The following is a 25,117-nucleotide window of genomic DNA, read 5'->3' as shown; positions in this document are numbered from 1 at the left end:
AGATGTGCTTTTAATAAGGCTTTGAAAGCGGGGAGAGTCATCGTCTGTGGGATATGAAGAGGGAGGTTGTTCTAGGCCAGACATAGGACGTGGGAAAGAGGTCGGTGGTGAGATAGACAAGATGGAAGGGCAGTAAGTTGGCCTTAGAGGAGCAAAGCGAGTGGGCTGGGTTGTAGTAGAAAATCTGGGGTAAGGTAGAAGGGGGTAAAGGGATTGAGTGTTTTAAAGCCAATGGTAAGGAGTTTCTGGTGATACAGAGGTGGATGGGCAACCACTGGAGGTTCTTGAGGAGTGAGGGAACACGGACTGAATGGTTTTGTAAAAAACGATCTGGGCAACAGAGTGAAGTATGGACCGGAGTGGGGAGAGACGGGAGGCAGGAAGGACACCAAAGAGGCTGATGCAATAATCAAGGTGGAAGAGGATATGTGCTTGGATCAACGAGATAGCGGTTTAGATGGAAAGGAAAGGGCAGATTTTATCCACGCCGTGAAGGCTAAACAGACCTGATTTGTTGATAGACTGAATTTGTGGGTTGAATGAGAGAGGTGAGTCGAGGATAAGGCCAAGGCTAAGGGCTTGTGAGACAGGGAGGATGGTGGTGCTGTCTACAGTGATGGGAAAGTCAGGGGGAGGTCAGGGTTTGGGTGGGAATATGAGGAGGGTGATAGAGGAAGAATCCTTTCGACAAGAAACCTACAACCTAAGAGGATAGACACAAACTAGTTTCACAACACCACGATCACAGCAACCCAATGCCCTCCCCTTAGTACTTGTGTTTTATTTCTATCCTCACATACATAGGAGTGTTTTTGAATTTTTACTAATTGGTAGATTGTATTTGTAAATCAGTACATTTAGTTATTTGTTCAGTTGGGTTTTTTACCTGTTTTTTAATGGTGTTTCTTAAGGACTAACTATGGATCATCTTTCTACAGAAAACATTCAGGACACGTCTCCCCGCTCCTCAAAAAACTCCAGCGGTTGCCCATCCAACAAAAACTCCTCACCATTGGCTTTTAAAGCACTCCATCATCTTGTTACTCTGCTATAAGATAAGAAGGTTGGACACGTGGGGTTCACAGTCTTAATCCCACATTTTACAGACGAGGGAACTGAGGCACAGAGAGGTGAAGTGACTTGCCCAAGGTCATACAACATCATCATCGATGGTATTTATTGAGCACTTACTATTTGCAGACCACTGTACTGAAAGATTGACAGAATGCAATGGAACGGGGTTGGCGGCACGTTCCCTGCCCACGGTGAGTTTAAAGTCGAGGGGCATTGGAAGAGGGAAGTGTTCTTGCTGTGCTGCAGCAGAAGGCCACCATCATCATCACCATCAAAGGCACTTATTGAACAGCTACTATGTACAGGGCACTATAATAATTATTATTACAATATTTGTTAAGCCTTTACTATGTTCCAGGCACTATACTAAGCGCTGGGGTGGATAAATAAATAGTAATAATAATGATGTTATTTGTTAAGTACTTACTATGTGCCAAGCACTGTTTTAAGTGCTGGGGTAGATACAAGGTAATCAGGTTTTCCCACATGGGGCTCACAGTCATTAATCTCCACTTTGCAGATGAGGTAACCGAGGCCCAGAGAAGTGAAGTGACTTGCCCATGGTCACACGGCAGACATGTGGGGGAGCAGGGATTAGAACCCATGACCTTCGGACTTCCAGGCCTGGGCTCTTTCCACTACGCCACACTCTGAGTGGACCCAGTCCCCGTCCCATGTGGGGCTTATAGTCTCAATCCCCATCCACTATACCACGCTGCTTCTCACCACTGTACTAAGCACTGTACTTAGCACTGCACTAAACGCTTGGAAGGGTTCAGTACAAGAGGTGGCAGGCACGTTCCCTCCCCACAACTATCAGTGAGGCGAGGAAAAGGGGGAGAATTGATTGAGTGCTTTAAACCAGAGGGTTAGAGATTTACCTCTTTGGACCTCTGTTTCCTCATCTGTAAAATGGGATCAGTTCCTGGCTCTCCCGGCAAACTGTAAGCCACGTACAGTGAGTGTGAGTCCCATATGGGTCAGAGACTGTATCCAACCTGATTAACTTGTATCCACCTAAGGGCTCAGTACAGTGCTTGGCACATAGCGCTTAACAAGTTATTATTATTATTACGGGCCGCCGAGTTGTTTCCGATTTAGAGCGACTCCATGGATAGATTTTCTCCAGAACGTCCCGTCCTCTGCCATGATCTGCAACCTTTCTAACGGTTCTCCCGTTATCACTGTTATGGTCTCCGTCCATCTAGCTGCCGGTCCGCCTCTTCCACGTTTTCCCTGTACTTTTCCTAGCATTAGTGTCTTCTCCAGCGAATTAGTCCTCCTCATTATGTGTCCAAAAAGTCGAGTGTCTTAGCCTTCCAAAGACAACTTTGGTTTAATTTGCTCCAAAATCCATTTGTTTATTTTTCAGGCATTCCATGGTATTCGCCAAAGCTTTCTCCAACAAGTACCATAATTATTATTATATCCTCTACGGACCCCAGTTCTTGGCACATGGTGAGTGCTTAATAAATACCACTATGGTCACTCCCCTTTATTCATATGAGTTGAGCGTTCTGAGTTCGTGGGCATCTGGTCCCCCAGATGTGGGGCTAGCACCCCCTCTCCCTCTGCCTCCCTCAGGCCCCAGGCCTGTAACTAACGCTGCAGAGAAGCAGTGGGGGCCTAATGGAAAGAGCACTGACCTGGAAGTCAGAGGACCTGGGTTCTAATCTCGGCTCCGCCACGTGTCTCTTGTGTGATCTTGAGCAGGTCTCTTCACTTCTCTGTGCCTCAGTTGCCTCATCTGTAAAATAGGGATTAAGAAAGTGAGCCCCATGTGAGACAGAGACTGTATCCAACCCGATTTGCTCACCAGTGCTTAGAACAGTGCTTGGCACATAGAAAGCACTTAACAAATATCAGAATTATTATTATTATTATTCTCTCATCTATAAAATGGGGATTAAGACTGTGAGCCCAATAGGGGAATGGAACTGTTTCCAATCTGATTACCTTGTATCTACCCCAGTGCTTAGAACAGTGCCTGGCACATATTAAGCACATAACAAGTACCATAATAATAAAATTATTACTAGTATTACCTCATCTACAAAATGGGGATTAAGACTGGGAGCCCCACATGAGACGGGGACTGTGTCCAACCTGATTACCTTGAATCTACCCCAATACTTAGAACGGAGCCTGGCACATAGAAAGCACTTAACAAATACCAGAATTATTATTATTATTCCTTCACAGGTAAAATGGGGATTAAAACTGCGAGCCCCAAGTGGGACAGGGACTGTGTCCAGCCTGATTACCTTGCATCTTGCCTCAGCCCTTAAAACAGTGCCTGACACATAGTGAGCGCTTAAGAAATATCAAAAGTATATTATTCCCTCATCTGTAAAATGGGGATTAAGAGTGTGAGCCCCATGTGGGACAGGGATGGTGTCCAACCTGATTAGCTTGTACCTACCCCAGCGTTTAGAACAGTGTTTGGCCCAGATTAAGGACCTCAGGTCACCCATGTGGGATGGGGTCAGTGTCCAACCTAATTAGCTTCTATCTACCCCAGCGTTTAGAACAGTGTTCAGCCCAGATTAAGGGGCTCAGGTTACCCATGTGGGATGGGGACAGGGACTGTGTCCAACCTGATTAGCATCTATCTACCCCAGCGTTTAGAACAGTGCTCGGCCCAAATTAAGGGCCTCAGGTCACCCTGTGAGACAGGGACAGTGTCCAACCTGGTTAGCTTCTATCTACCCCAGTGTCTAGAACAGTGTTTGGCCCAGATTAAGGGGCTCAGGTCACCCATGTGGGATGGGGAGTGTCCATCCTGATTAGCTTCTATCTACCCCAGCGTTTAGAACAGTGCTCGGCCCAGATTAAGGGCCTCAGGTCACCCTGTGAGACAGGGACAGTGTCCAACCTGATTAGCTTCTATCTACCCCAGCGTTTAGAACAGTGTTTGGCCCAGATTAAGGGCCTCAGGTCACCCTGTGAGACAGGGATGGTGTCCATCCTGAGTAGCTTCTATCTACCCCAGCGTTTAGAACAGTGTTTGGCCCAGATTAAGGAGCTCAGGTCATCCAAGTGGGATGGGGACAGTGTCCATCCTGATTAGCTTCTATCTACCCCAGCGTTTAGAACAGTGTTTGACCCAGATTAAGGGGCTCAGGTCACCCCCTCCTCCCATGACCCTCTTGCTGCTCCACTTCTGGCCGCGGGGAGGAGCCGGCCCCTTTAAGACGTCCTGCGGGCGCGCCCCCGCGCTCTGCCCGCGCCGGCGGGAGCGCGCGGCGGCGAGGACGGCTCCCGCGCCTGCGCCCGCGCCTGCGCGGTGAGCGCCTCCCTGCCCGCGGCGGCCTCCGGCCCCGCGCCCACCGTCCTCCATCCTCCTCCATCCTCCGCCATCGGCCGCCATCCGCCGTCGCCGCCATGATGATGATGGCCCTGAGCAAGACCTTCGGGCAGAAGCCCGTCAAGTTCCAGCTGGAGGATGACGGGGAATTCTACATGATCGGCTCCGAGGTACCGGGGCCCAGCCCCGCGCCTGCGCGTCAGCGGGCCTCGGCCGCCGCGCGTCCCAAAATGGCGGGAAAACGCCCCTCTCCCGCCCCATCGCCTCGCACCCACCACGGCCTCCCCATCATCGGCATAATGGCACCGGTTCCTAAGCCCTTACGGGGTGCCAAGCGCAGCTCTAAGCGCTGGGATGGGGCCAGGTCATCAGCTGGCCCCCCGTGGGGCTCATATTTGTAAATAATAATAATGATGGGGTTTGTTAGGCGCTTACTAGGTGCAGAGCACTGTTCTAAGCGCTGGGGGAGATACAGGGGCATCAGGTTGTCCCACATTTTAAAATAATAATAATGAGGGTATTTGTTAAGCGCTTAGTAGGTGCAGAGCACTGTTCTAAGCGCTGGGGGAGATACAGGGTCATCAGGTTGTCCCACATTTTAAAATAATAATAATAATGATGGTATTAAGCGCTTACAAGGTGCAGAGCACTGTTCTAAGCGCTGGGGGAGATACAGGATCATCAGGTTGTCCCACATTTTAAAATAATAATGATGGTATTTGCTAAGCGCTTACTAGGTGCAGAGCACTGTTCTAAGCACTGGGGGAGATACAGCATCGTCAGATTGTCCCACGTGAGGCTCACATTTTTTAATCCCCATTTTTACAGATGAGGTCACTGAGGCACAGAGGAGTTAAGTGACTTTCCCAAGGTCACACAGCTGACAAGTGGTGGAGGCGGGATTAGAACCCACGACCTCTGACTCCCAAGCCCGGCCTCTTTCCACTAAAAGCCACGCTGCTTCTCTAAAGTGGCAGAGGCGGAATTAGCACCCACGACCTCCAGACCCCCAAGCCCGGGCTCTTGCCATTGAGCCACGCTGCCTCACAACGTGTTGATCAAATGCCGCGGTTCTTAATGTTATTGTTTGCGTGAATCCAGCGCTCAGCACAGTGCCCGGCACCTACTAAGCGCTGAACAAACGACATTGTTATTTGCTTGAATCCAGCGCTCAGCACAGTGCCTGGCACCTAGGAAGCACTTAATGACATTATTATTACTGTCATTCCTTGCTTGAATCCAGTGTTTAGGACAGTGCCTGTCACCTAGTAAGCACTTAACAAATACCATTATTATTATTTGCTTGAATCCGGCGTTTAGCACAGTGCCTGGCACCTAGTAAGCACTTAACAAATATCATTAGTGTTGTTATTATCGGTTTGAATCTAGCATTTAGCACAGTACCTGGCACGTAGGTAAACGCTTAACAAATGCCATCAGCACTATTAGTATTATTTGCTTGAATCCAGCGCTTAGCGCAGTGCCTGACACATAGCAAGTGCTTGACAAATACCGTCACTATTATTATCATTATTTTTATTATTATGCCAGGCGGCGCTCAGGGCCGGGGCCACAGGAATGATGTGGGGTTTGCAGGGACGAATAAATTAATAATTACGGTACTCGTTAATTGCTTACTAGGTGCCGGGCACTGTTCTGAGCACCGGGGTAGATGCAAGATAATCGGGTTAGACACAGTCCGTGTCCCCCGTGGGGCTCGCGGTCTTCATCCCCATTTTGCAGGTGAGGTAACTGAGGCCCAGAGAAGTGAAGTGATGATGATGGCATCTGTTAAGCGCTTACTATGTGCGGAGCACTGTCCTGAGCGCTGGGAGGGGGGTTCCGAGGTAATCGGGTTGTCCCACATGGGGCTCACCGTCTTCATCCCCATTTTGTAGATGAGGGAACTGAGGCCCAGAGAAGTGACTTGCCCAGGGTCACCCAGCAGACAAGGAGTGGAGCTGGGATTAGAACCCAGGCCCGAGCTCTGTCCACGCTGACGTGAGGGGGAGAAGGGGAGCGCGGGGGGCTGTGGGGTGGATTTGGGGGGCGGCTTGGGGGTCTGAGGGGATGATGCCGGGGGGGCGGCTCGTCCTCTGCTGGACACGGGGCCGCTAGGGCCTCGCCCACGTCTCCTCCTGCCATTTTCTGCCTCTTCTTGTGGTGGGGGGGGGGGGTGGTCTTTTCAGCACCTACTATGCCAAGCCCCCAGCCAAGCACCGGGGCAGGTAGCCGCTCACCCGCTCGCCCTGGCCCGCGTGGGGCTCTCGGGATAAGAAGGAGGGAGGACGGGGATTCCGTACCCCTTTTACAGGTGAGAAAACTGAAACCTAGAGCAATCCGGCGATTAAACGCCCCAGGTCCGGGTGCCGTGTCGCCGCTGCTTTTGCTGAGGGGAGGCGGGTGAGGATGACTGTCTCTATCTGTTGCTGATTTGTACATTCCAAGCGCTTAGTACAGTGCTCTGCACATAGTAAGTGCGCAATAAATACTATTGAATTAATGAATGAATGAAAGGAAGACGATAGGTTTGACCTGGGGGACAGGCCAGCATAGGGCACCCCCCCCCCCCCACCCCCTTCCCATCCCTCATCTTCGCCTTTTCCAGAGTTACTTCTATTCCTACTATTAAAATTCACCCGTTGGTTCAATCGAGCGTATTTATTGGGCGCTCACTGTGTGCAGAGCACTGTCCTAAGCGCTTGGGAAGCACAGTTCAGCTACAGAGAGACCATCCCTGCCCACAGCGGGCTCTCGCTCTAAAAGGGGGGAGACGGACATCAAAACGAGTAAACAGGCATCGGTAGCATCAGCGGGGCTCAGTGGAAAGAGCCCGGGCTGGGGAGACAGAGATCGTGGGTTCAAATCCTGGCTCCGTTGCTTGTCAGCTGTGTGACTTTGGGCAAGTCACTTCACTTCTCTGGGCCTCAGTTACCTCATCTGTAAAATGGGGATTAAGACTGTGAGCCCCATGTGGGACAACCTGATCACCTTGTATCCCTCCAGCGCTTAGAGCAGTGCTTTGCCCATAGTAAGCACCGAACAAATGCCAACATTATTATTATAGATAGAATTTTAGGTATGTACACACATCAGAAGAAGCCAACAGGCATTAACATAAATATATCATTTAATAATTAGGGTGTTTGTTATGTGCCTCATCTGTAAAATGGGGGTTAAAAGTGCGAGCCCCGTGTGGGACAGGGATTATGTCCAATCTGATTACCTTGTATCTTGCCTCAGCCCTTAAAACAGTGCCTGGAACATAGTAAGCGCTTAAGAAATACCGAAAGTATATATTTCCTCATCTGTAAAATGGGGATTAAGAGTGTGAGCCCCATGTGAGACAGGGACGGTGTCCAGCCTGATTAGCTTCTATCTACCCCAGCGCTTAGAGCAGTGCTCAGCCGAGATTAAGGGCCTCAGGTCACCCGTGTGGGACGGGAACTGTGTCCAACCTGATTAGCTTCTATCTACCCCAGCGCTCAATTTTAACTCCCATTTTACAGATTAAGTACTTACTAAGGACTAAGGGCTGGGGTAGATAGAAGGCAATCCAGCTAAACAGTCCCCGTCCCATATGAGACTCAATCTAAGTAGCAGCGTGGCTCAGTGGAAAGGGCACAGGCTTGGGAGCTAGAGGTCATGGGTTCAAATCTCGGCTCTGCCACCTGTCAGCTGTGTGACTGTGGGCAAGTCACTTCTCTGTGCCTCAGTTCCCTCATCTGCAAAATGGGGATGAAGACTGTGAGCCTCATGTGGGACAACCTGATTACCCTATACCTGCCCCAGCGCTTAGAACAGTTGCTCTGCACATAGTAAGTGCTTAACAAATACCAACTATTATTATTATTAATGGGAGTAGGATTTAATCCCCATTTTACAGATGAGGGAGCTGAGGCCCAAAGAAGCTAAGTGATTTGCCCGAAGTCTGGCATGACAGAGCCAGGATAGAAGGTCTGGGCTATTTCCACTAGGCCATGGTGCCTCACTACTACCATTGACTATTTACCAGCTTAGTGGGTAGAGTGTGGGTCTGGGAGCCTGAAAGACCTGGGTTCTAATGTCAACCCCACCATTTGTCTACTGGGTGACCTCGGGCAAATCAGTTACCTTCTCTGTGCCTCACTTCCCTCAACTGTAAAAGGGGGATTGAGACTGTGAGCCCCATGTAGGACAGGGACTGGGTCCAACCTGACTAGCTTGTATCTGCCCCAGTGCTTAGAACAATGCTTGACCCATAATAAATAAATATTTAGGTTTAAATACTTAATAAATGCCACCGTTACTACTCTTACTACGCGTACTATTCCCGAGATCGTGCTGAGCACTAGGGCTGATCCGGGACAGTCAGATCGGGTAGAACCTGTGCCGCACATTGGGCTCACGCTCTGAGAGGAAAAGTGAGAACAGGCATTTCATCCCCATGTAATGGGGGAAACTGAGGCTCAGAGAGGCGAAGTGACTCGCCAAGGGTCGCACAGCAAGTAAGTGGTGGAGCAGGGATCCCAGTGTGGGTTTCCAGATTCCCAGTTTGTGGGTTCTTTTCACTGAGCCCCACCGCCTGCCTCCAGTGACGGCCTCGCCCCCCCCCCCCCCCAACCCCTCACCCCCAGGTGTCTCTCTGGTAATTACTAAAAGCAAATCGGCCCAAATAAACCAGCGGGGAGTTGGAACATCAAGGTCTCCCTCTGACGGATCACAACCTCAGGCAGTGGGAAGTCCAGACTCCCCATTTGATGGATTTCTAAAATCCGGGGTGTATTTGAGTCCGTTTGAGCAAATCAGCTATGCCTTGCTGGCTGTGGAGTGTAAAAACGGCAGGGCAGTAGAGCCCCCTGCTTCGGTTTATTCCTGCCTCGTGCTCCACGTGGGGCGAAACCCGGCCTCTGAGGATTGCGGAAGGTTTAGCGTTAAGCCACGGGCTAGGAAGGGGATCAGTTGGGGTTTGTAAAAGGTCAGAGCCTCCGCGCAACACCGTGTTAGCGTTAGGCTGCGGACGACATAGGGCAGAAGGCCACCGGAGATCAGAAACGATCATCTCCTTGTCCCAAATGAGGAGACTGTAAGCTCGTTATTGGCAGGGAGCGGGTCCGCCAACCCTGCTGCGTAGTACAGTGCTCTGCACACTGAAAGCGCCCAATAAATACCACCGATGATGAGAAACAGCGCTGGGGACCTTTATCGACCAGTGGAAGAATCGAGCGGGCTGTCCTCGAGAAGAAAGGTCAGGACCGGAGACACCTCAGGCTAGCGGAGACGTCCGGGATCCCCGGCTCCAGAACGGACAGCGGACCGGAGCACAGAAACGGGGACCCGGCCGCTCCCTGCCATTCCGGGGAGCGGGGAGATTCCGGCGGAGCCGAGCCCGTCCCAGACGTCACGGTGGTGGGGGTGGGGACGGGATGGCCCCCGCTCCGGGCCTCCGTCGTCCGCTTCGGCCAGCGGGCTAGGAACGACAGCCGCGGGCCCCGGCTCCCTGCCCATGAGCCCTCTCGCTTTACCCCTAGGTGGGCAACTACCTCAGGATGTTCCGAGGTTCTCTATACAAGAGGTACCCCTCACTCTGGAGGAGGCTAGCCACGGTGGAGGAGAGGAAGAAAATAGTTGCTTCGTCACATGGTAAAAAAACAAAACCTAACACTAAGGGTGCGTCTTCACGAGGGTTTGTAAACCTGTTTCGAAACCGCCTCGCTTGTGTCCCCGGCCGAAAGCGCTTGAAGTCCCGAGCGTCTCCACGGCGCGCTTTGGCCCCGGCGGAGGCCGCTGGTGGTTCGGGAGCGGGGGCCGGCCCCGGGATCCCGTCCTTCTAGGGCATCTCTCGGAGCGCCGAGGCGGTTTTTAGATGAGGCAGGGGTCCGCGGGCCTGATCCGAGCTCCGATGGGGGAGAGGAGCGGTTGGCGGGTCGGGGGGTTGGACGGGGAGGTTGACCGCGGTCGCCATGAAGACGCTTTGGGACCTCAAACGTTTTTAGGAGCGCTTCAACCCCTTTCGGTCTGGCTGTGGGCGCGGGTGCCCGGCGACGCTCGACGCCGCCCGCGAAGCGGTCGCTGACGTTGGCTTCCCAAACCACTCCCGGAGCGCTTCGTCGCTTTGCCCGCGGGTTCCATCCACCCGACACATCACGTGGGAAGGGGAGGGGCTGGGCGGGATGCACGCGCTCCGGCACGTTGGCATGCGTCCGCCCGCTGCGGGCAGGCACTGCTCTGCAGGGGACAAACCCCGCTGGGCCTCACGGCACGGGTGCCTGGGAGATCGGGGCGGCTCTATCCGGAGGCCGGAGCCGAGGCGTCTTGTGGGGAGTTGGGGGCGCGGGGCGGCCTGGTCTTGTCTCCTTTTGAGGGGTTGGATCTCACGGAGGGTGACCGGGGCCTGGTGGATATGGCTCGGGAGTCAGCCAAAGTGCTTTAAAGCTGCCTCGGGTAGAGCTGGCCCGGACCTTCCAGTCAAACCCTGTCCTGAGGTGCTGTGTATGTATGTGTGTGTGCACGTGTGTGTGTACGTACACGTGTGTGCATGCTAGGTGTGCGGTGGAGTGCGTCGAGCTCCGATGACCTGGGTGGGTTTTTGGTGCGTTGGTAAATGTGTGCCGGCTAGTCACCGTAACGACTTTAACTGGGGAGTAGGGCTTTTGGCCTGTTCCGAAGCTTTCCGCGCTATTAGAAAAGCAGCCCGAAGGTCTCCTTGGGCCTCTCCGAGGATTCCCTGGCCTCGTTCTGCTGGCCCGTCCGTCTCGAAAGACCCGGGGCCTGGTCTCTACGCCAGACCTCCGCCTTCGGGGCGACGGAAGCCGTTCAGGGTCTGCCGTTCAGGGTCTGCCAGGAGTTTTGCCAAATGGTTTATGATCCGTGCCACACCTCCCCTCCTACCATCGTTTTTTTCTGGTGTTTTTAAATCCATATCCCAGGGGTGGGAATCAGACGTTTCGCGTGGAACGGCTCTTGGTCTTCCTGGAGAGCCCTGCCCCCTCCCTAGTTAAAACCCTGCCTCGCGTTCGAAAGACATGATTCCATAGCTCATTTCACCTCTCCATCTTGCTTCACAGCGCGGGGTCTCGGCAGTGTCAAACCTCTCCCAAGCGGCCGCTTCCCCCCTCGTGAGGCCAGATTTCCGAATCTCCCTCGATCCCGCCGAGCGAAGGGCTCCCAGGGTCGGGGCCTCCAGCTGACCCCTCTGCAGACGTTCCTAGAAAGAGGGATCCGGGGCGGTCGCTTGGGAGGGGAGAGGCCCAGCGCCGTGGCCTGGCATGAACACCTTGGTTTGACACTGGGCCGTTCCGCCCCCGGCATGCACCAGGGTCTCCGGGGTGCTTCCGTCTGCCGTCTCCGAGCCCGATCCCCCCGCCCCGGGGCCCCCGTGGCTGAAACCCTGTGTCTCTGGTTACAGATCACGGCTACACCACTCTGGCCACCAGCGTGACTCTGTTAAAGGCCTCTGAAGTGGAAGAGATATTGGACGGGAACGATGAGAAATACAAAGCCGTGTCCATCAGCACCGAGCCCCCTACCTATCTCAGGTAAACGCACCCGGCGGACGGGGTCCCAGCGGGGCGTTCCGAGGCGGCGGTGCTGCTCTTTCGCCAAATCTGGACGAACTGCATGATGTCGGAATGAAGTCAGATGCTGTACTGTTGTAGCGTGCTCTCCCCAGTGCTTAGTATAGTGCTCTGCACTCGGGAAGCACCAAATAGTGACCGACTGACTGACAAAGCCACCCTTCTGCTGCCTTGCGTCGTGCTCTCTGGTTCTCAGAGCACAGGCTCTCTCTAGATCCTTTTGAATCATCAGTAATAAGTGATAATACTGGTATTTAAGTACTTACAATGGGTCCGGCGCTGTTCTGAACGCCAGCATAGACGTAAGTTAATTGAGGCCAATCTAGTCCCTGCCTCACCTGAGGCTCACGGTCTACTGAAGAGGGAAAACAGGTATTGACTCCCCATTTTACATTAGAGGAAACTGAGGCGCAGAGTATTAAAGTGACTTGCCCGAGGTCATCCAGCAGGCCAGTGGCGGAGGCGGGATTAGAAGCCAGCCCCCCCCCCCCCCCGACTCCCAGGCCCGAGCTCTTTCCACGAGGTCACGCCACCCCTCTGGAAAGACAAAGAGGAAAGTCAGGTTCTAGTTGAAGGGCAGACCTGCGTCTATGGTTTTTTGAGTCCCTCGTGACATCTGGAAGAGACGGTTTCAGAGCACCAGTGACGATGGCATTCGTTAGGCGCTTACCACGTGCTAGCGTAGGTCCGAGGTTAGGAGTTTGGAGTCGCTGTCCCATGCCGGGTTCGTGGTCTGTCTGAGTCCTGTTGTGTAGATGAGGACACTGAGGCCAAGCGACTTGCCCGGGTTCACCCCAGGGGGCCAGTAGCCCAGCTCAGAATTGAACCCGGGTCTCCCGGCTCCTCACCCTTAGGACATTTTTCAGGACCTAAAGGGGGCAAAAATACATCACGGGGCGGGATGGAGAGGTGGGGCTGAAAATGTCAACCCGGTTTGAGGGAGAACTTGATTATCAGAAACCCCGAGGGAGTTTATTATAACCGTTCCAAGAGTCTGGGTTGCATTCCCAGAGAGGAACGAATGGAAACAGGATTCAAACAGCGCAGAAAGGAAGAGGCCCACTGGGTGACTTCCGAAGCTCCCTGCCACCAAGCCGCTACTGCCCTAACTCCCTCCTGGCTAAAGAGGCAGTGGGTGAAGCTGGCCATTTTGTGTGCGTGTCAGCATCCCCCTCAGGGAGAACGGCCCCTTGGGCTCACGATGCTGGGATTGACGACGGGCATGAAGGGGCAGCCCTTCACTTGGAAGGAGACTTGAATAAACTCCGGGGAGGTATTAATAATAATAATTGGGCTATTTGTTAAGCACTTCCTATGTGCTAAGCACCGAATTGTGAGCTGGGGGAGACTCAAGATAATGCCAGTCCAGTCCGGGTCATGACCTGGAGTCCAGCAGCCCAGATTTTCCCAACGGTGAGACGAGAACCCTTCTCCAGCCCTGGCTGGATCCCGGAGTTCCAGTTTGACTCCTGGGTAAATTCGGGACACATTTCCCAGGTCCCGGAGTTCACCCTCCTTATCGACAGCTGAAACCTCTCTTGAAGGGCCTGTTTTCTTCAAGCCATGCAGACTGTCCCGGGAAGAGGTGTGGTTGAGAGCTGGAATCTGGTGCTCAGCCCTCCGAGGGGCTTCCACCCTCAGGATTGAGCTGGGGAGGGGCGTTGATTAGGCTCCAGGAGGAAAGACGAAGCAGGTAAAATACCCATACAGCATCAAAGACGAGGATTGTGAAGGGAGTTTCGGGTTTCCCCTCAGCTAAGGCCAGCACTCACAGTGAGGGTAGTCTCCACTTGGGGCTAAAGGTTTTTTTTAAGAAAATATGGTATTTGTTAAGTGCCTACTGTGTGCCAAACGTTGTTCTAAACCCTGGAGTGGTTACAAGGTAATTGAGTTGGACACAGTCCCTGTCCCACCTAGGGGTCAGTCTTAATCCCCCTTTTACAGATGAGGTCACTGAGAAGTTAAATGACTTGCCCGGGGTCAAATAGGCGGCAGAGCCAGGATTAGAACCCAGGCCCTTCTGACTCCCAGGCCCGAGCTCTACCCAGTAGGCCACACTGCATCCAGGTTGGGAAGGCCTCATCCTCCCCAAGCCTGAGGTGTGGGGATGGGGGCCGTCCACATAAGGGGTGTCCGGGTGGTGGAGAGGAGGAGGGGACGGCTGCAAGTGGGCAGGCGTCGGGAGGGAGCTCACCTTCTAGTCTGTAAGCTCGTCATGGGCAGGGAATATGCCTGCTTATTTTTGTACACTCCCAAGCGCTCAGTACAGTGCTCTGCGCACAGTAAACGCTCAGTAAATGCGATCGAATGAACGAGGGAGCGGGGCGGCCCCGGGGTCTCCGAAACCCGGGCGATGCCCCCGTCCCGAGCGTGGGATGAACCGTCCTGCCTCTTCTCTAGGGAGCAGAAAGCCAAGAGGAATAACCAGTGGGTGCCCACGCTGCCCAACAGCTCCCACCACCTCGACGCCGTGCCCTGCTCCACCACCATCAACCGGAACCGCATGGGCAGGGACAAGAAGAGAACCTTCCCCCTCTGGTGAGCGAGAGCGCGGGCCGGGGTTCGTGAGGGCATCGCTCCCTCCGCGGCCTGGGCGAGGCGGGCGGGAGGCTGGTTCTCGGCCTGAAGAGACTCTTAATAATGTTACTCGTTAAGCGCTTACTATGTGCCAAGCACTGTTCCGAGCGCTGGGGGAGATACAAGGTAATCAGGTCGGACACAGTCCCTGTCCCACGTGGGGCTCACGCTCTTCATCCCCATTTTACAGATGAGGTAACTGAGGCCCAGAGAAGTGAAGTGATTCGCCCAAGGTCACAGAGCAGACGTGGCGGAGCCGGGATTAGAACCCGGGTCCTTCCGACTCTCAGGCCCGTGCTCTGCCCACTGAGGCACGCTGCTCCTCTTCCGGGTGCAGAGCACTCTACTTAGCATCTGGAAAGAATACGCAGGTGGGAATTAGACACTTTTCCTGGCCCTCTGCTGGCTCTCAATCTCAAGAAGGCGGGGAGGGAGACCGGTGACGACACATAAGGAAAAGCTGGGAAAAAAATGCACTGCCCCTAGGGCTCCCTCTGACCGGCGCGGAGCTTGCCAGCTCTCCGTGAGCTCCCCCGCGAACATCTGCGGGGCACCGGTCTCTGCCACGGCCTCACCATTCTGGACGGGACTCTGGGTTTCTTTGGGTTTTTGCTGCATTACGTTCAGGAAACTTATGTAGATGTAATGTCTAGGCATTTGTATCAGAAAAGGTCCATCGGAGTGATGTTTTGGAACCTTCTGTTCCCTTTTCCGAGGGTTGGCCACGTACTGGGGCAGAGGAGACAAACAGAATGAGTCCTTTGAGCCATCGGTGAGCAATGGGCCTCCCCACCTACCCAGAATGTCGCCGATGCCACCCTGGGCGGCTTCGGAGTAACTACCGTGCTCTGGGGGGAGGGGGGGATGATGGGATGGCAACGGGCAGAGTAGGGGGAAGGGGAGGGACAAGGAAGGACCCCCAAGGGGTCTGTGAGGCGGGGGGCCGGATCTACGGCCTTCTGGGAGTCAGAGCCCACCAGCCCCGTGGGGCACAGGGCCCCGAGTGAGCCGCCAGTTGCCATCTGCCTCTTCCCTCATGCCGCCCCCAGGGACCAGAGCCACCAGGGCCGGCTTGGAGATACCAAGTGTGATGGTGACACATTGTCCTGTGGGATATTCCGCCGGGGCCCTGCCCAGCTGGCATTAGCCCGAGGCCCTCTGCCGACCCCTGGCCAGTCCTCAGCCCGTCCGTTGAAGCGGCGCTTGCTAGAACCCGTGTTTCCCCCCGACACGAGAACGCCCCATCCGCCGGAATTCCAGCAAGGAGGCTGGGACGTGGCCGGCCTCTAACCCGTTGAGGTGGCGGAATCGAAATGGCATTTTGATACCTGAGTTTTGAAATGGTCTCCTGGACCTCAAGCCCCAGTTAAGTCTGAAATGAAGGCAAGAGTTAGCCAGGCGTTCCCGATCCGTAAAGAGCTGCCGGCCGGGGAGCCTACGTCGTGGGCTTTCTCTGGCTCGGTTGGTAGTGCTACACTCCCTTTCCTTCCCTTCCCTCCTTCCGTCCATCTGTCACTCCGTTCCCTGTGCCTGCCCCTCCCTGAAAGGAGCGGTCCACGCCCGCCAACGCCACTGACGGGTGGGGCTGGTTTGGCCCTCCGCGTTCAAATGCCGTTTGGTTTGGACCTGACGGGAGGGGCCCCGCCCCTTCGTTTTCAGCTTCGATGACCACGACCCTGCGGTGATCCACGAGAACGCATCCCAGCCCGAGGTTCTGGTTCCGATCCGGCTGGACATGGAAATCGACGGGCAGAAGCTGAGGGACGCCTTCACCTGGAACATGAACGGTAAGGACCGAGCGGCCGGGATCCAGAACCGACCCCAGGCCGGGACTCAAAGACCGGGTGGTGGCGAGGCTGGGGGCGGTGAGGGAAGAATAGGGGTCCAACCCCAATTCGGCCCCTCGGGGATGTTGGGGGGAAAGTAAGTGTTTGACTGGTGGACGCTGAAAATCGTTTCTTGGGGCTTATGTCAAAGACAAGTCAACGTTTAGCCTGTCTGGATGCTGTGAGTTTGCATGCCAGGTGAGCTACGGCACATCAAGGTGAGATTTCACGGGGCAGCTGGGGGCTCGGGTCCAAGGGAGCCAGCGGTCAAAGGGAGGCGGAGCGGCCTAGTGGCCGGGGCCTGGCCTTGGGAGGCAGGACAGAGTAGGTCCTCATCTCGTCTGTGCCCCCGGCCTGTTCTGGAGTGGTCATGGCCCACGGCACTTAGGTCCATATCTGTAATTTATTTATATCTATTAATGTCTGTCTCCCCCTCTAGACTGTAGGCTCCTTGTGGGCAAGGAACGTGTCTGTTGTATTGTTCTGTCGGACTCCCCCAAGCGCTTAGTACAGTTCCCTGTACAACTTAAGCATTCAGTAAGTACGATCGGCTGACATCGCTTAACCTGTCGGCCCCTCGGTCTCCCCACTTGTAAAATGGGGACCGTGCCCGCCCCCTCCCTCCCTCACAGGGCTGCGAGAGAACGAAATGATCGGTGGCATCGGAGTGCTTGGGAAAACTAGAAAATGCTCCACAGATTCAAGATGGGGCCCTACATTCATCCTAACCGCTTCAGGCTAAACTACCGTGGGACTCTTTGACTGGGAATCAGTTCAGTCCATCGGTCATTGGCATTTATTGAACACCTACCGTGTACAGAGCATTGGATTCAGCGCTTAGGAGAGGACAATACAAGCGAGCTGGGAGACGGGGTCCCTGCCCACCAGGAGCGTATAATCCGTTGTTCAGTTTTTTCCAGTCCAGTAGAGCTGTAGTTCCAGCCGTACTCTTCTAGACAGTAAGCTTGTTGTGGGCAGGCAGTGTGCCTGCTTATTGTGATATTGTACTCTCCCAAGCGCTTAGAACAGTGCTTTGCACACAGTAAGCACTCAGTAGATGCGATTGAATGAATGAACTTGAGGGGAAAAGGGCGGGGGGGAAACGACTCCAGTCCGTGGGCGGAGGTCTGTAGACCGAAAGGGCCCAAACTGAGGCCTACGACTTGGCATGAGCTGCGCCTGTGGGACTGGGTGGTGTACTTAGCGCTTAGTGCAGCGCTCAGCACACAGCAGGCACTCCGTAAATACCGGTAGGGGTGGTGATTATGTTGTCTTATTTTTGTCCATCTGTCTCCCCCGATTAGACTGTAAGCCCGTCATTGGGCAGGGATCGTCTCTATCTGTTGCCGAATTGTCCATTCCTGGCGCTTAGTACAGTGCTCTTGCACATAGTAAGCACTCAGTAAATACTATTGAATGAATAAATGGCACCGGCGCTTCCTCTCTCCCACCGCCAGAGAAACTGATGACTCCCGAGATGTTCTCGGAGATCCTGTGCGACGACTTGGATCTGAACCCGCTGACCTTCGTCCCCGCCATCGCCTCCGCCATCCGACAGCAGATCGAGTCTTACCCTATGGACAGCATCCTGGAGGACCAGTCCGACCAGCGAGTTATTATTAAGGTGAGGAGCGGGGCCTGGCCTGGGCCCCGTCCCCCGTCTCCCTACCCCCCAGACCCTGCTCGCTCTCTTCCTCCCCGCCGGGTTTGATTTAGTTTCCTTCTTGGATGGGAAAGGTTAGCTTCTGTCTCCTTATGTGGGACAGGGGCTGTGTCCAACCGAATTACCTTGCATCTCCACCAGCGCTTAGTACGGTGCCTGGCACACGGTAAGCGCTTACCAAATACCACAAAATAATAATAGTATCTAGCCAGGGAGACAGGCGCTAAAGCCAGTTACAGGTAGAGGGAAGAAAGAAAAGGGCCTCTTTTTCTGCATTATTGCTCTAGTAATAGGGAATTGTCAAATAGGAACACTTAATAGTATTTATGAAGTGCTTACTATGTGCCTAGCACTGTTCTAAGCGCTGGGGTAGAAAGATGTGGACGGTCAAATCCACACCGAACCCAGTCGGAAAGCAAAATTTGGGTCCCGGCGGCTTCCCCAGCTCCTATCTCCCCTGCGATCCCTGGGCTGGGGGAGGACTGGGCCGGGGAGCGCGGGCCCTCGCCAACGCTGGCTGGCTCTCGTTCTGCATTCAGCTGAACATCCACGTGGGCAACATCTCGCTGGTCGACCAGTTTGAGTGGGACATGTCCGAGAAGGAGAACTCTCCGGAGAAGTTCGCCCTGAAGCTGTGCTCGGAGCTGGGCCTGGGCGGGGAGTTCGTCACCACCATCGCCTACAGCATCCGCGGCCAGCTCAGCTGGCACCAGAAGACTTACGCTTTCAGGTACCGCCCGGGACCCCTCGGGATCAATCCGCGTCTGTCCTGGCGTGACCTCCCGAGAGGGGCAGGCGGGGAAATTCCGTCGCGGCCGGGATGTCACGGCTTGGTTCAGCCGGAAAAGACGGGATCCTTTTCCCGGAGCACGGGTGGGGGCAGAAGAGGCAAGGGAGGTGGGACATGGAGGCCCCACTGCCCACATTTTGCACATAATAATAATGTATTTGTTAAAGCGCCTACTCTGTGACAGGTACTGTACTAAGCATTGGGGTAGGTACAAGATAATTGGGCGGGACACAGTCCCCGTCCCACATAGGGCTCACAGTCTTAATCCCCATTTGACGGATGAGGGAAGTGAGGCCCAGAGAAGTGAAGTGAGTTGCCCAAGTTCAGACAGTAGACAATCGGTGGAGCTGGGATTGGAACCCAGGTCCTCTGACTCCCAGGCCTGGGCTCTACTAGGCCGTGATGCCCCCCCCACCCGGGACCGGAGTCCAGTCTGGTCAGCCCCCCTTCCCCTCTGCCCGCAGGGCGGCCACGCCAGGGACGGGGAGCCAAGGTGCAGCCTGGGGCCGGGATGTAGGGCTGCGAGTCGACGGGCAGCGGGCAGCGGTGACCCGGGCAGGGCGAAGCCCTGGCGGCTCCGGAGAGACGAGGGCGGAGCCGGTCCCGGGACGCGGGCCCCGTCTGAGGACATTGGGGCAGGGCAGACTGGTGGCTGGGTTGGAGCAGGTGAGAAAGCGGGGGCCCTGGTGGGCACCGGGCACCCTTCCCGCCGCCTACCCGGGTTACGCAGGTTTCTAAAGAGGGATTCGACCCGCCGGTGACCCGGGTCCGCCGCCCGTAGCCTCCCCCGCCTTCCCGGGGCCGGCGGCGATTCAGAGGAGCAGGCGAGAGCCGAGGGTCTCCAGCCTCCCCACCCCCTCCCGGAGGCGGGGCTCTGGTCGGTCGGGATTTACTGTCGGAATTCCCGGCTCACCCGCGACGGGCAGTGGGTTGGGGTTACCGCGTTGGCCCGGCTCTGGCTGTACAGAGGGAGCACACTCCCGATCCCCGGGATTTGGCAAGCCGGAAACCGGGCCTCGTCCGCGGCCAAGCTGGCCGGAGGGGCCGGACCGAGCCGGCCGTTGGCCTCGTGGGCGGGGAGTGCGGTTGAGCGTTAAGTGGGCGAAAGTTGGACGTCGCCGAGGCCTCTGGCCGCCTGCCAGGCGACCGAGGTAAGCGGGCAGCCAGCACCCTCTCCTTCCACACAGCTGCTGCCCCCGCTAGCGGAGTCTTTCCGGGCTCTGCTCCGGTCCGACTCTTTCTCTTAGTTGAAATAGACTTCGATCCCCGCCGGCCACCCCCCACCCACCCCTTTCCGGGGGACGGGGCCAGTGAGCGGAGGGATTTGGAAGGTCACCTGTCGAAGCGCAAGGTTTTGACTCGATGCCGTCTCTAACTTTTAGGGCGGGTCATAATAACAATAGTCAGGGCGGTACTTGTTCAGCGCTTACCGTGTGCTGAGCACTGGCGTAGATCCGGGTGATCCCCAAGGAAGCCGCTTGCTGTGGGACTCTGGGCATATCACTACACTTCTCCGTGTCTCAGTTTTCCCGTTCTCCCTCCGACTGAGACTGTGAAGCCCTATGTGGGACAGGGACTGTGTCCAAACTAATCAAACCTGTATCTTCCCCAGTGCTTAAAAGAGGGTATGACACACAGTAAGTGCTAAACGGATACCGTAAATAAAAGCCCCTCAAGCACTCAGACAGACCCCCAAGCCTGGACCACACTATTTTCTCCATCAAGGTGGGCCCAGAAGCCGCAGTTTCTCCCCGAGTCCCTCGGGGCCCCTGCTAGAAGCAGCACACCCAGAATGTTGGGGAGCAGTGATGGGGGGGTCATGCCCGGCCGAGCAGCGAGCTCCCCAGTTTCTCGCCACCGTGGGGTGGTTGGACCCCCCACCCCTGCCCCCACGGGGTGAGGAGGGCCCGTTTTCCCCCTCGGGGAGCTTGAGGGCGGGCCCCCTTCGTCACATCATAATATCGCCGGTATTAAGCGCTTATTATGTGTCAAGCACCGTTCTAAACACGGGCTAGATTCAAGGTAATGAGGTTGTCCCACATGGGGCTCACAGTCTTCATCCCCATTTTACAGAGGAGGGAACTGAGGCACACGTAAGTTAAGGGATGTGCCCACGTCTGGCACCAGGCATCTCTCCTCCCCCGCCTCAGCCGCTTCTCGGTCTCTGGGCCGGATCCAAGGTCCCCACGTGGAGCCGGGCAGGTTCGGTAACTCCAGCCCGGGGCGGGCGGGGGCCGGGGTCCCGATGGAAAAACAGCCCGGAGCGGGAAAACTCCGGGAGCCAAGGGGGGAGAAAAGGAAAACAAAGCCGCCTCACCAGCTCTCGCTCCGGGCCAAGGAAGAGAAAGAAAACAAGACACGTTGGGCTCCCTTCAGTGCTGACGCGGCTCTTCTGTCTCTCCTCCGAGGCCCGCTCCCCCCCAGCCCCCGGGCGTTGAGGGGACGCGGGGACTGCGGGTGGCGACTTCCTGCGCTCGCAAACCCCTCGGAGATGCCAGCCGGGCACCGGGCGGGTCGGACCGTTGGTGGGGAGGGAGGGTCTTGGCCCGAGCAGCTAGCGGAGGGCCAGAGGAAGCAGGACGGCCGCAGGGGTGAGGAGGGGGGAATCACATGCCTCTTCATCATCCCAGGCCGAGGCACTGGGCTGGCCGGCCTCCATTTCCCAAAGCCCCGGGGGGATTCTGCTCAGGCAGTCAGCGCTGTCCACGCCAGACCCCCCCGGGCCCATCCGAGGCCGGGGCCGGCCCCGCCGACGTCTGGCCGGCGAGGCGGCGCGGCCTCGTGGAGAGGGCCCGGGCCAGGGAGTCGGGAGGGCCTGGGTTCCAATTCCGGCTCCGCCGCTCGTCTGCTGTGGGAGCTTGGGTAGGTCACTTCCCTGGGCCTCATCATTCCCTCATCTATAAAACGGGAGTTAAGCCTCTGAGCCCCGTGCGGAACGGGGACCGTGGCCAACTCGGTTATCTCGTACCATCCCCGGCGCTTATTACGGTGCCTGGCAGGAAGTGGTATTTAAGAGCTGGGGATCTTGCTGGGGATGGTTCAGGATTTAAATAGTAAGCGCTTAACAAATACCATATTTGTCATAGTAGCATAGCAGTAGATGGAGTAGACGGAGCACGGGTCTGGGAGTCGGAAGGCCGTGGGTTCTAATCCCAGCTCCTCCACTTGCCTGTCGCGCGGCCTAGGACGAGCCACTTCACTTCTCTGGGCCTCGGTTCCCGCATCTGTAAAATGGGGGTTAAGACGGGGAGCCCCATGGGGGACAGGGACTGTGTCCGACTTGATTGGCTTGTATCTACCCCAGCGCTCGGTAAAGTGCTTGGCACGTAGTAAGAGATACCACAGTTATCATTATTTTTGTTTACCGATCCGCCTCCGTGGGAGCCGAGCGCCCACTGGAATGTCTGAGGAGCCCACGTGGGGGTGGGCGCGGGGGAAGGCCGGACCTGTGCCCTTGTCCCGTTGGAGGGGCGGCAGGGGTGGCGAGTATTCTGAGAAGCGGAGCGTGGGGCCGGACACGCCGCCGAGCACCGTCCTTCCAGCCCGCACGGTCACCGTCCTTCCCCGGGGTCAGGGGAAGCCAGGAGGGCAGGCCCCCAGCCCCCCGGGTGTTCTGGGAGTGGGTTTGGGCCCCCCACCCACCGACTCCTCTCCGCCTACCCCCCCCGCAGTGAGAACCCCCTGCCCACGGTGGAGATCGCCATCCGCAACACGGGAGACGCCGACCAGTGGTGCCCCCTGCTCGAAACCCTGACGGACGCCGAGATGGAGAAGAAGATCAGAGACCAGGACCGAAACACAAGGTGCCGTCTCCTTCTGTCCGTCTGCCCGCCCGACCCGGGCGCCCCCTGCCCTCTAGGTCTGGCGGGGGCTCCGGCCCCATTTCTGCCCAGCCAGTGACCCCCGGAGCTAGAAAGGAGCTCCTCTTTATGCGGAAGGGATTTCTGTGCAGCAAACCCCCAGGGGCTCCCCTCACCCCGCCCCCCCCAGCCCGGCCCACGTTTCTGCTTTTGGGGGGGGGGGGGGCGTTAAGGCCCCGGAGATGGGGGCTGTCAAATCCCAAATCTCCCCCTTGCCCATCCGACACAGGGAGGGAGGGGGCGACTGGGGGTCCGCCACCCCCTCGAGCAGTTGGGGAGTGAGTGCCCGGCGCCGGGGGGCCGGGTGGTTGACTGAGGGCGTGGGGCTCCGGGCCGGGCGAGGGGGGCGGTGACTCAGTTTCCCTCAGTGTGAACATCGGGGCAGCAGCCCTCGGGGAGGGGTTGGAGAAAGGGAGAGTCTGGGTTCGTTCATTGAGAATTCGGTCCAAGATTCAGAGAAAGGTGCCCTCTTGGGCAAGATTCAGGAGGTGGAGGGTGGGCCTCGATGGCCCGGCCCAGGCTCCCCGTTGTCGCGTCAGCCCAGCCGAAGGCTAACCTGCCGCTTCTACCTAGAAGTCCCCCAGCGGGCAGGTGGCCGGCGGGTGGGAGGTGCTAGATTAATCGATCCATCCGTCGTATGTACTGAGCCCTCGTGTGCAGAGCACTGTTATTAAGCACTGGGGAGAGTCCAGTACAACCGGAGGTATAGACACGGTCCCTTCCCACAACAAGCTTACAGTCTAAAGGTAGGGAGGGTCTCATTTTCCCCCCGAGCCCGTCCGCGTTGCTCCGGCGAAGGCAGGGGGTTTCTCCGTCCCCTGGCAGCGGGCAGGGATGAAGCTGGCCCAGCGCAAGCAGTCAGTCGTATTTATTGAGCACTTAACGGTGTGCACGTGGGAGAGTAAATAATAACGGTAGTTGTTAAGCTTTTATTGTGTGTCAAATGCTGGGGTAGATACAAGCTAATCAGGTTGGACCCAGTCCCTGTCCCACGTGGGGCTCCCAGTCTTCATCCCCGTTTTACAGCTGAGGTAACCGAGGCCCAGAGAAGTGAGGTGACCTGCCCGAGGTGACCCAGCAGTGGCAGAGCCGGGGCTGGAACTCAGATCCTTCCGACTCCCAGGCCCACGCTCTGGCCGCCGGGCCCCGCTACCGACCCGTTCGCAGAGGGAGCCCACCCGCCCGTCTCGTCCTCGGGGTCTCCTCACCCTTCTTCCCGCTTCTCTTCACAGGCGCATGAGGCGTCTGGCCAACACAGCTCCGGCCTGGTAACCGGCCGGCCTCCGCCGTCGGCCTCCGTCCCGCCGTGGCCTCCTCTCGCCCCCCCCCTCTGCCGCCCACCACGGTCCCGTGACCGGCCCGATGCCCGGTCACCGTCCGCTACTCCTGCGAAAGGAGGCGTAACCTGGAAGGAACGGAATTGGGCGGGGAGGAGGGGAAGCTTTTTATTAGACTTTCGCCCCACCCACCCACCCCTTTAACCCCAGGGGCCTACAGCAGTCCCTTCCCACCCCCCCCCCCGGCCTCCCGGGGGCGGGTGACAGTGTTTGTGTTTGTGTGTCAGGTGAAGCGGCGCAGCCGGGGTCCAAGTCTCTCTGTGTCTGGGGACGGAGGGGGTAAGTGGGACTGGGTTGTACATTTTTTTTTTTTGTATAGGTGCCCGGGGCACAGTTAGAAATACTTTTTAAATAAAAGCACCTCCGATTCAGTGAGAGCTGGTGTGTCTTGGGGTGAACTGGGGCGGGAATCGGAGGGCAGGAGTCCGGCCTGGGTCGTCCGCCCCGGGTCGAGCCTTCCCCTTAGGCCTTCCCCCCTTCCCTGCCGGGAAGATGGCAGCAACTCACGTGCTCTCCGGGAAAGGTGGGTGAGCACTGTGCCGAGTGTGCGGGAGCATCGAGTAGTTACCAGACCCGGGCCCTCCCACAACTGGGCAGCCGGGTCGGTCGAAGCTCCTCGCCCGGGGCGTTTAGGACAGAGCCCGTTTCGGCCGAGGTGGGTGGGGGCTGCCGCCCAAGTGGAAGAAGCTGCCGACGGGCTAGATGAGGGCAAGCTAGGGTCCAACGAGCAGAGAGGGGAACTTGGTCTGAGCCCACAGGCCCCTCTGCCTCCCCCCGGCACCAGACAAGCCTCCTTAACCTTTTCATTCATTCAGCAGTATTTATTGAGCGCTTACTATGTGCAGAGCACTGTACAATTCGGCAACAGATAGCGACAGTCCCTGCCCGGGCTAAGCCGTTCCCACCCTCCCGCGGCCTTACTCTCCGGAGGAGCGGTTGCCCCCGTCCAGCCGGCAGCGAAAGTAAGGCCCCGTCCCTGTTCCGCGCCCGGCCGGTGAAACGGAAAACGGGCAGGCAGGCTGTGGTCGCCGGAGCCCAGCCTTGGGGCCCAGACAGGTAGGAGGGTGTCAGGGTCCCTCAGGGACTCCAGCGGGGAGCGGGGGTGGACCCCACGCCCAAGCCTTGGG

The 25,117-nt window shown here is 56.6% G+C and overlaps 1 protein-coding gene across 2 annotated transcripts; it reads left to right on the top strand.

The window, feature by feature from the left end:
• Positions 1-4,366: 4,366 nt before the first annotated feature.
• SMARCB1 (SWI/SNF related, matrix associated, actin dependent regulator of chromatin, subfamily b, member 1) lies at positions 4,367-24,365 on the top strand. 2 transcript variants are annotated; one of them, XM_029049341.2, is made up of 9 exons: positions 4,367-4,551; positions 9,892-10,003; positions 11,769-11,898; positions 14,338-14,475; positions 16,174-16,301; positions 17,798-17,964; positions 18,543-18,733; positions 22,465-22,596; positions 23,886-24,365. In XM_029049341.2, exons 1-9 carry the CDS (start codon positions 4,459-4,461, stop codon positions 23,923-23,925), a joined length of 1,131 nt encoding a protein of 376 aa, XP_028905174.1. In that variant the 5' UTR covers positions 4,367-4,458; the 3' UTR covers positions 23,926-24,365. The 2 variants fall into 2 exon arrangements, with proteins under 2 accessions (XP_028905174.1, XP_028905173.1); XM_029049340.2 differs by having other exon boundaries at positions 9,892-10,030.
• The last annotated feature ends 752 nt before the right edge of the window (positions 24,366-25,117 follow it).

The sequence above is a fragment of the Ornithorhynchus anatinus genome, chromosome 21 (assembly GCF_004115215.2).
Source record: "Ornithorhynchus anatinus isolate Pmale09 chromosome 21, mOrnAna1.pri.v4, whole genome shotgun sequence".
Taxonomy (NCBI): Eukaryota; Metazoa; Chordata; class Mammalia; order Monotremata; family Ornithorhynchidae; genus Ornithorhynchus; species Ornithorhynchus anatinus.
Note: the sequence above shows the minus strand (reverse complement) of the source record. Positions and strands in the feature narration are given on the sequence as shown.